This window comes from Pollicipes pollicipes, unplaced genomic scaffold, assembly GCF_011947565.3.
Source record: "Pollicipes pollicipes isolate AB1234 unplaced genomic scaffold, Ppol_2.1 Scaffold_6138;HRSCAF=7277_pilon_pilon_pilon, whole genome shotgun sequence".
Classification (NCBI taxonomy): domain Eukaryota; kingdom Metazoa; phylum Arthropoda; class Thecostraca; order Pollicipedomorpha; family Pollicipedidae; genus Pollicipes; species Pollicipes pollicipes.
In genome coordinates, this window is record NW_023596818.1 from 15,157,471 (window position 1) to 15,171,257 (window position 13,787).

The 13,787-nt window shown below is 53.2% G+C and overlaps 1 protein-coding gene across 3 annotated transcripts; it reads right to left on the bottom strand.

Moving 5' to 3' along the window:
* Nucleotides 1-1,403: 1,403 nt before the first annotated feature.
* Nucleotides 1,404-13,757, bottom strand: LOC119105707 (uncharacterized). 3 transcript variants are annotated; one of them, XM_037229182.1, is made up of 12 exons: nucleotides 13,574-13,757; nucleotides 11,313-11,486; nucleotides 10,289-10,634; nucleotides 9,596-9,794; nucleotides 9,108-9,306; nucleotides 7,335-7,445; nucleotides 6,688-6,900; nucleotides 6,194-6,320; nucleotides 4,924-5,001; nucleotides 3,594-3,812; nucleotides 2,587-2,699; nucleotides 1,404-2,070 (listed from the first exon to the last, which is right to left on the bottom strand). In XM_037229182.1, the coding sequence occupies exons 1-12, from the start codon at nucleotides 13,691-13,693 to the stop codon at nucleotides 1,849-1,851; spliced, it is 2,121 nt and encodes a 706-aa protein (XP_037085077.1). In that variant the 5' UTR covers nucleotides 13,694-13,757; the 3' UTR covers nucleotides 1,404-1,848. The 3 variants fall into 3 exon arrangements, with proteins under 3 accessions (XP_037085077.1, XP_037085076.1, XP_037085078.1); XM_037229181.1 differs by having other exon boundaries at nucleotides 1,404-2,073; XM_037229183.1 differs by lacking the exon at nucleotides 4,924-5,001 and having other exon boundaries at nucleotides 1,404-2,073.
* Between the last annotated feature and the right edge of the window lie 30 nt (nucleotides 13,758-13,787).

Below are 13,787 nucleotides of genomic sequence, written 5' to 3' on the forward strand. Positions count from 1 at the left end.
AGAGGCTCGCCGGCACGAACCCGAGACCTTCTTGGAGGCTACGGCTCGGCGTACCCCCGGGTCAGGAGGCGTGGGAGCACCCAGAGCGCGGCGGGAGGGGGAGGGAGGCCCCCTGATCTTTTGCAATGCGTTGACGAGATAGGACAATGTTTGCGCTCGACGTTGCTGGCAGTGACGTGATTATTCCTAATTTATTTGCCTGGGTGGGAGCCTGCATATGAGTCTCCCCCTCCCCGTTCCTCGCGGATGCGCTTCTTCGGTGTCCTGCGCGAACGTCATCCACGTCCGCATCCTGGCAGCGAGCTGTTAATAGTTAGCAACTGCTAACTACCTGCGAACAACCGTTTGCAGCTGTTCATGCCGCTAAGATGGACTTTGAACGCATTTCTTGCCAGCAGATCGTGTTTTTCAAGGCAGGTGAGCGTAAGCATAATGCGACACACTTGAGCCAGTGTTTCAAAGCCGGTCAGTGTGCATTGCCTATCTGGAAGAGGAGCGGTGTTATCTGCCGCGAAGGCTCTGCATGGCCGGCGTCCTGTCCAGCAGGGCTCCCCATTCGCCAGCCATGAGCGGTGCGTCTGTTGGATCTCGGGTCCGGAGGGCGTTTTGAGAGGTCTGAAGCAGCGGCGTGTGTGTCTCCGGGCCGATAGTATTGACATGTCATGTGGGGTTTTACCAAAGATGCGTGGAGATTTGGAGGATGCTCTGTTACGGCGGGTTGAACCGCGGATGGACGGCGCTCCGGTGTCTAATGAAACTATGTTGGAAATGACATTAGAAGTGCATGTTGCAATCCTGTAGATGCTCTAATAGGCTGATGGTGTGACAACCAATAGACTGTAGTGACACGGGGCCTCTTTTAGGCCGATAGATTATGTTTCGCTTGTGCTTATGTGAGTTTGAATCAGGAATCGTAGAAAATTGGCGCGAAACGTTTTTGATGTGCACTTATTTTGGTTAAATAAAGCTACAGTTGCTTGGTGTTAGATTGACCAGTGAAAAACACGATGACATTGACTTGGGGCAACGTGAAACAACAGCATAAATTTCCATGCTACCCCTTTACCAAAAACGCACGATAACGAAGGCTCTAGATCCACCATAACTTCTTTGACTCTGTTTTAGCGCCGGTTGATCATGTCAACGCTGTGTGTTAAGCCTCGCACTTGCAGAACTCATCCCCGGTATCAAAGGTACCACTCACGTGACAAAAATGCAACGCCGACGTAACACTGACGTTGTATTCCGAACAGATCACCTGTACAATAGCGGCCGCCGTTCCCTCCGGCCCACACGCACTCACTCGCGCCCGCATGGAGCCCGCACCAGAAGCGCTGTCGCCGACAACGCCGTGACGAGGAGGTGACGCGCAGTAACAACCGGAAACAGCGAACACCACGAGAATGACAGCGAACATTCATTGGTCCCACACCGCTGCTGCGGGTCGCTCTGCTGCGAACGCGCGCGCGTGCGAACACGATTCGAACACGAGTGTGGGCAGCTCCGCTGATGTGGCAAGAGGCTGTGACGCCTGCCCTCTTGACATCGGAGTGTGCAGCCCGCGAGGGCCAGGCCTGTACGAGTCCTGACTCCCAATGCTGACCGGCGCCACGCACGCTGCCAGGCGGCGTATCCACCAGATTCGTGGTCCTCTGTGCATGCTCATCGTATGCAGAGCCGGTGCACCCGAACGCACCTCAGCGTCGCATTGTAACCTAGCGACATCTAACGCATAGCCAACAGGAAACATCAAACAGATAATAATAACAATCGCCGTCTGGTCTGCCCGTCCTTAGCATCACTTGCAGTGCCTTCTGTTGCAGTGAAAACAAACTAAAAGTACATCAGTTATCCAGTCAGATGGCCCTTGATAGATTCCATGGCGCGCGAGAGCGTCGACTGCTTCTGGCTCGCCTGTTCTTTCTGCTTCTGGCGCTCCTTTCGGAGCGCGTTGGTGTGCGGGTTTTCGGCCATCACGTCGATGACGTCCTCCTTGTCCGAGTCCACGCGCCGGTCAGGCAGTTTGCCGTGTTTTCCGATCAGCCAGAACGTCTCCATGGCGCCCTTGCTCTGCTGAAAAAAATAGCATCCGTCACACATCAAACGGGGTCGCTTCACCGGGTGGTCAGCGACTTCAAGCTGTTGTTCAGCGCTTGGTGAACTCACGCGGTGAGTTAGCGTGGTTGGCGAGCTTTCAGTGAGTTTAAACCCGAGGATTTCAAGTCGGGAAACTCTCTTAAAGAAGGCGCATGGCATGTCGTTGCGCGCATCCCTCTTATGAAGAGCCAAAGCCTGCGGTGGCTACGTTAGTCCTCATGGATCACGCTGTAGCCGGAATCGGAGCCCGGTCGCCCACGTGAGAGCAGAGGGTGCCGACCACTCGGTCACCACACGGTCAACTCCCGGTCACCAATCCGTCACCACGCTCTCGCCGTGAAGCTCTCTTTCCATGCCCCAACGTCAGACTGTGGCCAGGCTCGCCCTTTAATGAGACAGCGGCTCTGAGATGTTCTTACGTAGATTTCTTAATTCAACGCATCTGAGACGGCGACATTGCATCTTCTTTCGTAAATCGGAGTTTCTTACCGCGTCCTTGTTGAACTGGACCCTGATCTCCATTTCTCCACGCAGTTTCATGATAAAGCCACCGGCCCTGTCCAGCGCCTCCTTGGTGGCCGCCGTGATGTGGATCTTGAAGGCTGGAAAAGGAGAAGGTTTGTTGGCATCCATATCATAAGGCACAAGGCGGAGGGCGTTCCTAGCGATAAATCACTAAAAGAATGATGCAACCCATGTAATGACATAACCCATGAATTTACGTCATGACTTCCGACACGTTCGTCCGTCCGCCCGTCTGTCACGCATCTTCACGCAAGTACATTGGGGGTGTGCCAGCAGACCACAAGGTTATCGTGCAGCAACAGGAGCGCACCATTACATTCCTTCCGCGATGGAATCCGACCGGTGCGACCAGCTGCTGAACCAGTCCACCAACTTCAGACCAATAGCGGCGCCAGCAGTGGACCGGGGGGCGACCAATGCCGCATGTTTCGAAGACAGCCTCGAAAACACTCTGGCACAGAAGCTGAGCGCGCTGGGGCTGTGGAATTGACCGACAAAAAGCCCTTTTCACTGTAAGCAGTATGCACCCAAAGTATGTGCGCATTTCACAGCAATGGGCTGCAATCGCCCCAAACATACGACACCGCAAATTTCACGCTATTGTCGTATACTGTCGAGTTCATTTGCCGGCCTGTCGCAGGCTAAGACAGTGAAGCCTGAAAGTTTATCCTGACGGTCCTCGGCTCGTCTTGCTGTCCGATCCGCGCGTTTTGTGCACCCCTACCGTCAGTGCGACAAGCCGCAGCTCTTTATCCTAAGACCCTTCCATTCCCGACGCGTAGCGTCAGCCCACCTGCAAGTAGCGAGGCACCACTCGTCCTCCACGCCAAGCCTGCTGCTTCGTTCCCCTCCCCCCCCCCCCCCGCTCTCCCTCGCCCCAGCACGGAGGCAGCCGCAGGCCGACGGCGACAGCGCAGGTCACTGTCTTCACTGACACCGCGTCCCAGCCGGGTGGCCGCGGCGTCACTCACGCAGGCCGGTCGCCTCCATCTTGCTGGTGATGTTGACTGTTTCTCCGAAGAGGGTGTAGCGCGGCATCTTGGTGCCGACCACGCCGGCCACCACCGGCCCCGTGTGGATGCCGATGCGGATCTGAAGCCGCTCGCCGGGCATGTGCGGCACCACGAAGTTCTCGGTGGCGTGCAGCAGGTCCAGCGCCATCGAGGCCACCTCGGCCGCGTGGTCCTTGCCTGTTGGACGGCCGTGTGGTGGTGACGCTACGGTGATGGGAAAGGAGAGCGGCGGTGGGGATGAGTGGCGTGAGACCGCTCTGGTGATGGCCGGCGAGGAAATTGGTGGCGAGGACGGATCAAGTGCGGAGCTGTCAGATTTCAGCACGTGAGGGGAGCGTTGCTTTGAATCGCTTTGATGGCTCAAGAAAACAAAATTAGTCGCACTGTTTGCTAACAGAATGTAACGAGCAGGGTTTGCAAATTACACGCGTATACAGCACAGAGGGAGCTTTAGCTAAACATCGACGAATGCAGACATTTTGTTACAAGCTTATTACAAAGACACTGAAGACAAAGGGGTCCCTTACTACATCACACATCAGCAGTCGCAAAACAACATAGGCCATAGGCCATAACAGCACAACCAGTGTAATGCACATGCAAATATAAAATAGAGCAAAAGCAAACCAGATCATAACCACTATCGGTGCATGAGACGACGATACAGAGAGAGGGCGGGAGCCTTAGAGAAGGGGGAGGGCGGCTAAAAGAGCCCTAGAGAAGGGGCGGGGCAGCTGACAGAGCCCTAGAGAAGGAACAGGGACGCTGAGAGAACCCTAGAGTAGGAACAAGGCGGCTCCCTAGAGAAGGGACAGGGTGACAGAGAGCCATAAAGAGGGAACGGTGCGTCTGAGAGAGTCCTAGAGAAGGGACAGGGCGGCAGAGAGCCCTAGAGAAGGGACAGGGTGGTAGAGAGCCCTAGAGATGGGGCGCAAGGCAGCTGCGAGAGCCCTAGAGATGGGACAGGGTGTCTGAAAGAGCCCTAGAGATGGGACTGGGCCGCTAACATAGCGCTAGAGATGGGACAGGACGGTTGCGAGAGCCCTAGAGACGGGACAGGGCGGCTGAGAGACCCCCAGAGAAGTGGCAGGACGGTTGCGAGAGCCCTAGAGAAGGGACAGGGTGACAGAGAGACCCCCAGAGAAGTGGCAGGACGGTTACGAGAGCCCTAGAGACGGGACAGGGCGGCTGAAGCGCCGCTGGGGCATGATTGCGTTGCGGAAACGCCACTACCAGAGTACGGGCATTGATTGAGCGACGTTTCGACAACGCAACCAGCCGCGCCTACCTAGCCGCTGGTGACTCATGATCTTATAGCAGGGCGTGGTGAAAATGAGTCGTTCCAGGCTGCCCGCCTGCTGCTGCTCTGAGGGAGCCCGGCGCGCCGGGCGGTCGGCGTCAGAACCATCGCTCAATCAGGGCACCAACAACGCACCGGCCGCAACGGAACGCGGCGTCACGCGGGACCTCCGCGCAACGTCACTGGGTCACTGCACAGGTGGTGCCACCTGGCTGCCGCGCCCGTGGCGCCACCGCACCGCGGGACATGTGGTACATGTGGCCTATACATGTGGTGTGTCCTGGCGCCGTGTGGTGCCACCTGACCACCCCGAGCCACACGCACTTGGTGAGTGGACTCTCGTCCTCTGACGTGGCTCAAGCTCGACGTGACGTCACTTGGCTTCAGCTCGACCTGACGTGACGTGAGTCAAGCTCGACGTGACGCGACATGGCTCAAGCCTGACGTGATGTGACGTGGCTCGTCGCGACTTGACGTGGCTCGAGCTCGTCGTGACGCGACTTGACGTGGCTCAAGCTCGACGCGACGCAACGTGGCTCAAGCCTGGCGTGATGTGACGTGGCTCGAGCTCGTCGTGACGTGACTTGACGTGGCTCAAGCTCGACGTGACGTGATGTGACCCGAGCTTAGCGTGACGTGACGTGACGCGAATCGAGCTTAGCTTGTCGTGAGGTGACATGACACGGCTGGAGCTGGACGTGACGTGACGTGATACGGCTCGAGCTTGGCGTGACGTGATGTGACACAGCTCAAGCTCAAGTGACGTGACGTGACGCGACTCGAACTCGGCGTGACGTGACGTGACACAGCTCAAGCTCAAGTGACGTGACGTGACGCGACTCGAACTCGGCGTGACGTGACGTGACACAGCTCGAGCTCGAGTGACGTGACACAGCTCAAGCTCAAGTGACGTGACGTGACGCGACTCGAACTCGGCGTGACGTGACGTGACACAGCTCGAGCTCGAGTGACGTGACGCAGCTTAAGCTCGGCGTGACGTGATGTGGCTCAAGCTTGATGTGACGTGACGTGACGCGGCTTGAGCTCTGAAGTCGGAGCTCAAGACCAATGAATCGAAACCACAGGTCCGAAACCGTCATCATCGCATGCTATTTTAAACGATTGCTTTTCGCTGGGCCTGCGAGCGGCGGGGTGGCGAGAGACAGCAGTGTGGGTGCACCAGGGCTCCGTTTTGGTGTCGCCCGTCGGAGCGTTTCTGGTGCAGAGGATTGGTGCAGAGCCGGCGCCGGCCACTCACCCTGGGCGCGCTGTGGTACGCCTGAGGCCACCATGTACGCGTCACCGATCGTCTCGATTTTGTACACGTCGTACAGCTCTATTCTGGAGTCGAACATGCGGTAGAGAGCGTTCAGGAGCGAGATGACCTGGAAGGCAAGCCGGTCTGCCGTTATCACCGTACACGGGATATGGGCTATGTCCGGATGGGTGGTTGGCTGCAAGGTATTGATCGTTCAGCAGAAGAAGGCAGCTTTACTAACCGCGCCTTCTGCGAGAGAGCTTTGTTTTGGTGGAATAAATCCATGAAACATATATAAATGCATATACACACACACACACACACACACACATATATATATATATATATATATATATATATATATATATATATATATATATATGTAGGCACAAAATTACTTTCGGTCGTTGCTTTTTTCGTTTCAGTTTCATCGTTACACACGTTCTGATCAGTATTTCGCGCATAGAAAATACACATGTCTTCCTCAAACGCACCTGCATCGGCGTGCTTTCTGAGGCCATCTCGGTGAAGCCCACGATGTCGGAGAAGTAGATGGTGACTGACTCGTACGTCTCTGCCGACACCTGCTTGCGCTGCTTTAGCTGTTGGGCTACAGTGGGCGGCAGCATCTGGTACAGCAGCATGTCCGATCGCTTCTTCTCATAGCGCAGCTCGTAGGTTTTGTATTGGAGGGTTTCGGTAAATGCCTGCAGTGGAGTAGGAAATGGCAAAATATACGTGGGGAAGTGGCAGATACTGTTGCTCTTGGTGGAGCTCCTAGTTGAGTTACATTTCTATATCTTGTTTAGGCTGTGATTCCCAAACTGCCCACAAGTTATGCCAGATTTATACGCAATATCTTTAATTTGAATCCAAATTGGACAGAATGTCTGGACTCATCGCCACAACACATTTTAGCACGAACCACAGTCTTCGCACAAACATCGGGCTGCATTGTACAAGACCACGTCAAAAGGCTGATGACTTGTTCAGCCGTTTCAGTCTACACACGCAGTATTCTATTTTATGCAAGGAGCACACGGGTACAAAACGACGAACCAAGTGAAGCATCGGTGTGCCCGCAGACTGCGCCGGTGTGAACATTATATACTGCGCACTCTTCCAAAACCCTGCCACTAACCTGAAGAGTTCTGGTGACTTTTCTGACCAGGATAATGATGACTGGAGAGATGATGAGCACAACCACCAGCAGAGCGATGCCCACCACCACGTGGCTGTTGGAAGAGCCCACCTGTGCAGGGCAGGTAATCATGCCGATGCCAAGGCAGCAGTATAGCCAAGTGGGGGAGAAGGCTTTTGGGGTCAGACCCATGTGGAGTTGGTGCTCCCCTGGGACCGAGTACCGCACTACTTTTGCTAGTTTACGACACCCGTAGGGATTCTCAAACATCCACAACAGGGCCATGAGGCCTTGTTGTGGATGTTTGTGATTCCCCAATGGGAATCACAAGCCAAAAAGTCCCCGAATGAAACACATGGCCTTTGTAGCGACAAATTGGCCACTCGGCTGAAAGGGCCGCTATGACCCGATTTAGAGCCCTACGCGGCGAAATCTTGGCTGCGCCGCTGTGTCAAGGTCTCGCTGTAAATCTAGCAAATCACATTAATGATTGTCATGCAGCAAAGTGGCGTCGTAATGGCTGGAGATTGCTTGGTGTGTTTTTGCCTGGTTTGAATGGGCTAAAATGAGTGTCGCAATTGGTTTCTACAATCCTAACAGTGCGGAAAGATCTTTTGGATAACAGAAGCGCATTTTCAAGGGAAATTAATGTCATCGTGAAGAGGTGTGTTATGTTTTGCATTAAATTTATATCGTGCCTATTTACTATCGCTCCAAGCATGCAGAAATGTGGTTTTGTGGCTGTGATATTGGCTGTCATTGTAAACCTGTTCCATATCATCTAGCGCGGCGTTTTCTTCACAATTTGCCGATTTGCATACCTTTGACATCTGATCGCTTTGACCATGCATTTGACGAGGGTAACCACACTGAAGTAACTAAAATGGCAAAAAACCTTTTCTACAAACGGTGGACGTGTCACAGATATGTATAATAATGCGTTTTAACCAATTGTTCTTTTCTCAACTAAAAATTGACACGTTAGGCCAAGGGAATACCCTTCAATGGAGTGTTCCACATTTATGCGGGATTTTTAAGTGAAATAGCCATTTTGAAAGTCTTTCGGTTCTGTTCGTAACCCTGCCCTTCTTAAGACCTAACCCCGCTAGTCTCTGAGCTGCGGAAAGGTTCATCGGGAAGAGTATTTCAGAGTCACTTTGTATTCATACCGTCATAATAACGTCATTCAAATCCTGTCATTCCATAAGTCATGTGGCGATCAAGGCCCCAAAAATATAATTGTCGAGGCGTTCATATCTGGCGTTTGTGAACGTGGTTTCCAGATATACCGACCGTCAATTGGCTTTCAGTCAGTCTTGTGCAAGGTACGATGACGTAATTAAACCGTGAAGCATTGATGAGCATATTTACCCAACCGAAAATTGTGCTGTCCACAGCAGTCTTTTCCACTTAAAAAGTATACCCATAGTTATGAGTAGGTTTGTTTCATCATATCTGATGCTTGCTTCGAATCCGTTCTTCGAATGTGAAACATTCCGTTTAAGCTAGTCATCACGCAAGAAACCTGCTAGGTACGGTATAGTGCACAACTCATTTGCGTGTATGATAAAATGAATTCTGCAGATGAGTCCCAGCGCTCCAGTGAGATGAGAACACATCACAAGGTCACAGCGTATTTAGAATTACGTCAACAGGCGTTGCATGACAAAATTTGACTCAACACCTCAATGCCTCCAACTTTTCAGCGTTGACGAAGCCATTGATGTGCGGATTGACAATGAAAGTAGCAAAATCAAATTCACACGCGCTTACCTCGGACAGAATGGTGTTTTCTATCTTCCCTCTGATCTCATACTGGATTTTCTGTAAGGAGTCCAGGTAGCCGAGCATGGCATAGAAGTACTCGGTCGCCTTTCCGAAATCCGGCTCGATTTTCACTCGATTTACGATCTCCTTCCTCCTCCTTGTGATGTTGGAGTACCACGGATACTCGTGCTGAAGTAGCTGGTACCTGAGAGTGGTTCAACGCCTACTGAACGCAGCCGCATGGCGAATCCAAATAGTGGAACATATTATTCAAATTCTATTGGAGCCGATGTTAAAGCACGTTCCTTTGCATGCGGTATCGACTTAAGCCTTTGCAGCTCCTAGCGTAAATTTGGGATCTGGAAGCACATCTTACGTATCAAAATGTCAACACACCCGAAAAATCCCCTGACGCTGTCATATACACAATGCAGTGCGTTGTGTAGTTGCGTTCCCAATGGGGCAGCGAACCGCGTGCTGCGACAATCGCTTACCTGTCCTTGATCCAGTACGCGAAGCTTTTACTGGCGTTGAGGAAATCCTGTCCGAGCGCGTCGTTGGTGACGAAGCTGAGGTAGCTGTTGTGGTCGAGGTCACCTCTGCCGAAGTACTCTTCTCCGAACACCATGCTGATGCCCAGATGTTCGATGGCGCGGATCAGGTTTTTGTATGCCAAAAGAGGCCGCCATACACCTACGGCGAGCGGTGGGGGTCAGGCGTGCGTGCAGTGCATATAACATTACGTGCAGCACAGTGGCTGGGTAACCGACCCCCCCCCCCCCCCATTCCTTTAGCGACTTTTACGCAACAGTGCGCATTTCATTTCGTACCATTATGACCCCATGTGACTGGGAGGCGGAAACAAGTAGGGTGGTGGCGGCCCACGGACCGATGACATAAGTGCGTTTTTTTTTTATCTCGGCAATGACGTGCCAGTGTCTGGTGAGCATCCGAAGTTTCTAGGTACAGTCACTCTGATACTTCAGGATCTCAATATGTTTGAGAATTTGCTGGGACGATTTCCTCACTGAAGTGTTTATGCCCACTTTTTATCTTTCAGATTAATGGCACGCGTCCATAGCGTGCTTTTGTTCTCGGTGTCAAGCCACGCTTAGAAGCATTCGAGAACCGCATGGGGTGTGGGTGGAGGATTTGACCAAGTCAGGCTTCGCATGACTTCCACTCACCTGACGAATCCTTCTCCTTGATCTCCCTGGTGAGCTGATCGAGGAAGATGTAGTTGGCGCGGTTGTAGAACTGGATGCCGGCGTCGATGGAGGGTGTGTCGAAGCGCGTGATTTTGTCCCGGAAGTCATCCAGCCGGATGCGGAACAGGATCTTGTTCTGGAACAGCTGGTCGCCGATGCGGAACTTGGGCCACTTGAGCTCGTCGATCAGCTGGTTGGTGTACTGGAAGTGCTCCGAGAGGTTCCGCCGGATCACAGAGCCGTTGGTGAAGAGGAAGAAGGCGATCTCGGCACGCTCAGACTGCAGGGCTTCCGTGACGTTGCCCAGGCCGGTGCTGATTTGCACCTGAAGGGCAGGCCCAGAATCCACATGGCTTTTAGGGCACAGGTGTATGTCAGGGCTACCAGCGGCGCGATGGCTATCAGCATCGATCTTGGTCGTTCAGATTTACAGCCGGTTGGGTCGTTCAAAACTTGCTCACGTTGATGCGATTTAGCATACATTACAATACCATTCGCGCCCCTTTTTGAGTCAAACGTAGTCCGGCTGTTGCGGAATCCAGCACAAAGTTTTTGGTTTATCCAGCAAGTCCAGCTTTGAGCCAGTCTAAGACGTGACATGACATGGGCGCCACCAGAGGCCACATTCAGCTCAGAGAGGCGACGAATACTTCACTTCCATGCCCTGGGACGCTGTACTCAGACCCCGTGCTAACGAAACGCTTCACAGCGCAGGGTGAGGCGTTCCTTAGACAGTCCCATCCAGCTTCGTGAACATCAGAGCTCTGCAGCATCTGGCACCAGGCGCGCGCCGACACCCACCTGACTTCAGCACCTGGCACCAGGCGCGCGCCGACACCCACCTGACTTCAGCACCTGGCACCAGGCGCGCGCCGACACCCGCCTGACTTCAACACCTGGCACCAAGCGCACCGATACCCGCCTGACTTCAGCACCTGGCACCAGGCCCGCGCCGCCACCCACCTGACTTCGGCACTGGCACCAGGCCTGCATCGTCACCCACCTGACTGATAGTCTCCTGCATCTCGTACTGGTACTGCAGCACGCTGATCATGTTGACGGCGTTCTGGATGATGAGCGCCATGATGGGGATGAAGGGCAGGCAGAGCATCTGCGCCAGGTGGATCTGCTTGCCCCGGCCGGTGGTGGGGTCCAGGCCGCAGCATCCCGTCTTCACCTGCGCGCAGAACGGCCCTACGCCTCGACACGACACTCAGACGCCGAGGCACGCGGAGTGCACAGCGCGCAGAACGGTCCTGGGTCTCAGCATTACCGGGGCACGCGCGGGGAAGACGTCCGGCGACGCCTGGTCCGCAGCACGCTTGCAGTGTTATCCGTGGCGACGTTTACCGTCACATTTGAAGACCATTCTGATCCTGTGGCCATCCATCAGCGGGCTGTCTGAAGCGACTCACGTAACTCGCCGATGTTATCGCCTGTCGAGCTGCCCCCTCCTCTTCCCTGAGCGGCACCCATGGCAGAAAGTCTTGAAATGTCTTTTTTAGAACATGAGTCTCTGCTTAGGAATATGATTGTGGAGCGTGTGCTTATCTATTAACTTCCGTAAGTGCTTCTACATTTTATTCAGTTGGCCTCGGTCTGTTCCTTGACTCCTGTGCCATTGAATGTGATCGCTTGGTTAATGTGGCAGTTAAATGGCATAATGCGCTTTTACTATGAGATAATGCAATACAAATAGCAACAATGTGAATCAATGCAATAATAATATTAATATGACACTATTACATGACGTTTCGTTCATACAGGCGTGCTGCCACCTGTTCATGTTCAATTTCATGTTATTCCCGAATCATTCCAACAAGTGGCTTATGTTTGATTGGGTGCAATTACAATGCTAGTATTAATTCATACACACTTCACCACCTTTCCCGTCGTTTGTACACTTGTCAAAAACAAAATAAGTGACCAATATATATATATATATATATATATATACACATAGATGCGACACTTATATGTCCAACAAAATACTTTCATATCCAGCGAGTGACACGCTGCTGACGCATAGAGCATCGTGTAAAGTCCATTGAACCGGAAATCGTTGAACAAGACGATAGAAACTGCGCGCTTTACAGGCAATGCACATAGTGTGCACAGATATCTGCGCAAAATATGGTCTCATGAATTTTAATGATCACTTAATCACGCATTGGTCTACAGACAAGGCGGGCAGAGGGTCATCGAACTACCGAAAGCATGTTGCGCGTGTTTAACACACGCATGTAAAAACGCAAGACACCGCTTGATTTCATTTTGCTCGCGCAGCCAACCGTATTAGTTGAAACGCATGGCGACATATCCGGAAAACCAGAGTGGGACCGATCATAACAATGTTGGAATGCAAACTGTAGGTCTAACGACCCGGTTACATATCAATTGCACACGGTCCTCTGGTTTCGGTAGGATTTCGACTTTAAAGGGAAAGTGGTGGGAGGCGAATGAAAAATGTAATTCATCTGAAACATTCACGCCGGGGGTTTGATACTTGACGGAAATGTCGGTGAAATCGAAGTCATTGCTGTCGTAAAAGGCAGTGGATGGCAGATGCCAGGAACATGGTGCCGGCCAGGTCCAGGTGGCTGGCTTCTGGCACGCGGCGCGGTGGACCGCCGTTCGTCCCGCCACGGCCGTGGCTGACAGACAGCACTCATGTGCAAAACACGGCTGACCATGGGTGGTATGCCGTGAGCACCTCTTCGGCTGCGAGCGGTCGGGACGAAATCAGGCAAGACTGGGACCACTCAGAATATGCTTGATAATACCAGTCCCTATCCGTTTTGATGAAAACATTGAAGAAGCGTCTGCTGCCAAAATACCTGCTTTGCTGATTTTCCGAACTCGCATGAAAAGTTCTAAAGCTTGGTTCGCAGTGGTCCAACAATCTCAAGTAGCTGCATTGGCTGGAGAAACATTAGTTCAAAAGGCTCCTTCTAAAATGCGTTACGCTGAAGCTGTATCGTGGGTCCTGCAAACAACCCAAAATTGAAGTTGTTGCTTTTGACCTCAATGGACATTTAAAATTCAGCATATGAATGCACTGGCTCATACGCAGGAAGACCTGTCCTCGTGCCGTTAATCGCACCAAAACTGCACTCAGCACCATTTCTCAAAACGCATTACGAGAACTGCGGGGTCCACGTCGCCTCGTTTTCATCACCAGCAGCGGCAGCGCCAGCCCAGCGCCGTTCCTCCACCCCCGCTCCGGTGGCGGGCCCCAGACACGCGGCCGGCGGCGACGCTCACCTTGAAGACGCCGCCGTTGAACTCGACGAGCTTGCTGTCGTCGTCGCTGTCCTCGAGCGAGAGGGCGGAGCCGCGGCGGGCCCCGCCACCGTCCTTCACCTTGTTGTTCTTCAGACCCATGGCGCGGTCGAGTGGGCGGCTCGGAACATGACGGGCCGCCCTCTGGCTGCTGCGTCCGGCCGCCGAGCCGAGCGCGACTGGCCGCCCCGCCGCC

Excerpts from the sequence above, each read along its gene's own strand:
- LOC119105707 (XM_037229181.1), bottom strand. The coding sequence starts at position 13,693 with ATGGGTCTGAAGAACAACAAGGTGAAGGACGGTGGCGGGGCCCGCCGC. Across the intron at positions 6,901-7,334 it reads AAGTCACCAGAACTCTTCAG|GCATTTACCGAAACCCTCCA; the intron begins GTTAGTGGCAGG and ends ACTCCACTGCAG. Across the intron at positions 2,700-3,593 it reads GATGGAGGCGACCGGCCTGC|CCTTCAAGATCCACATCACG; the intron begins GTGAGTGACGCC and ends CTCCTTTTCCAG.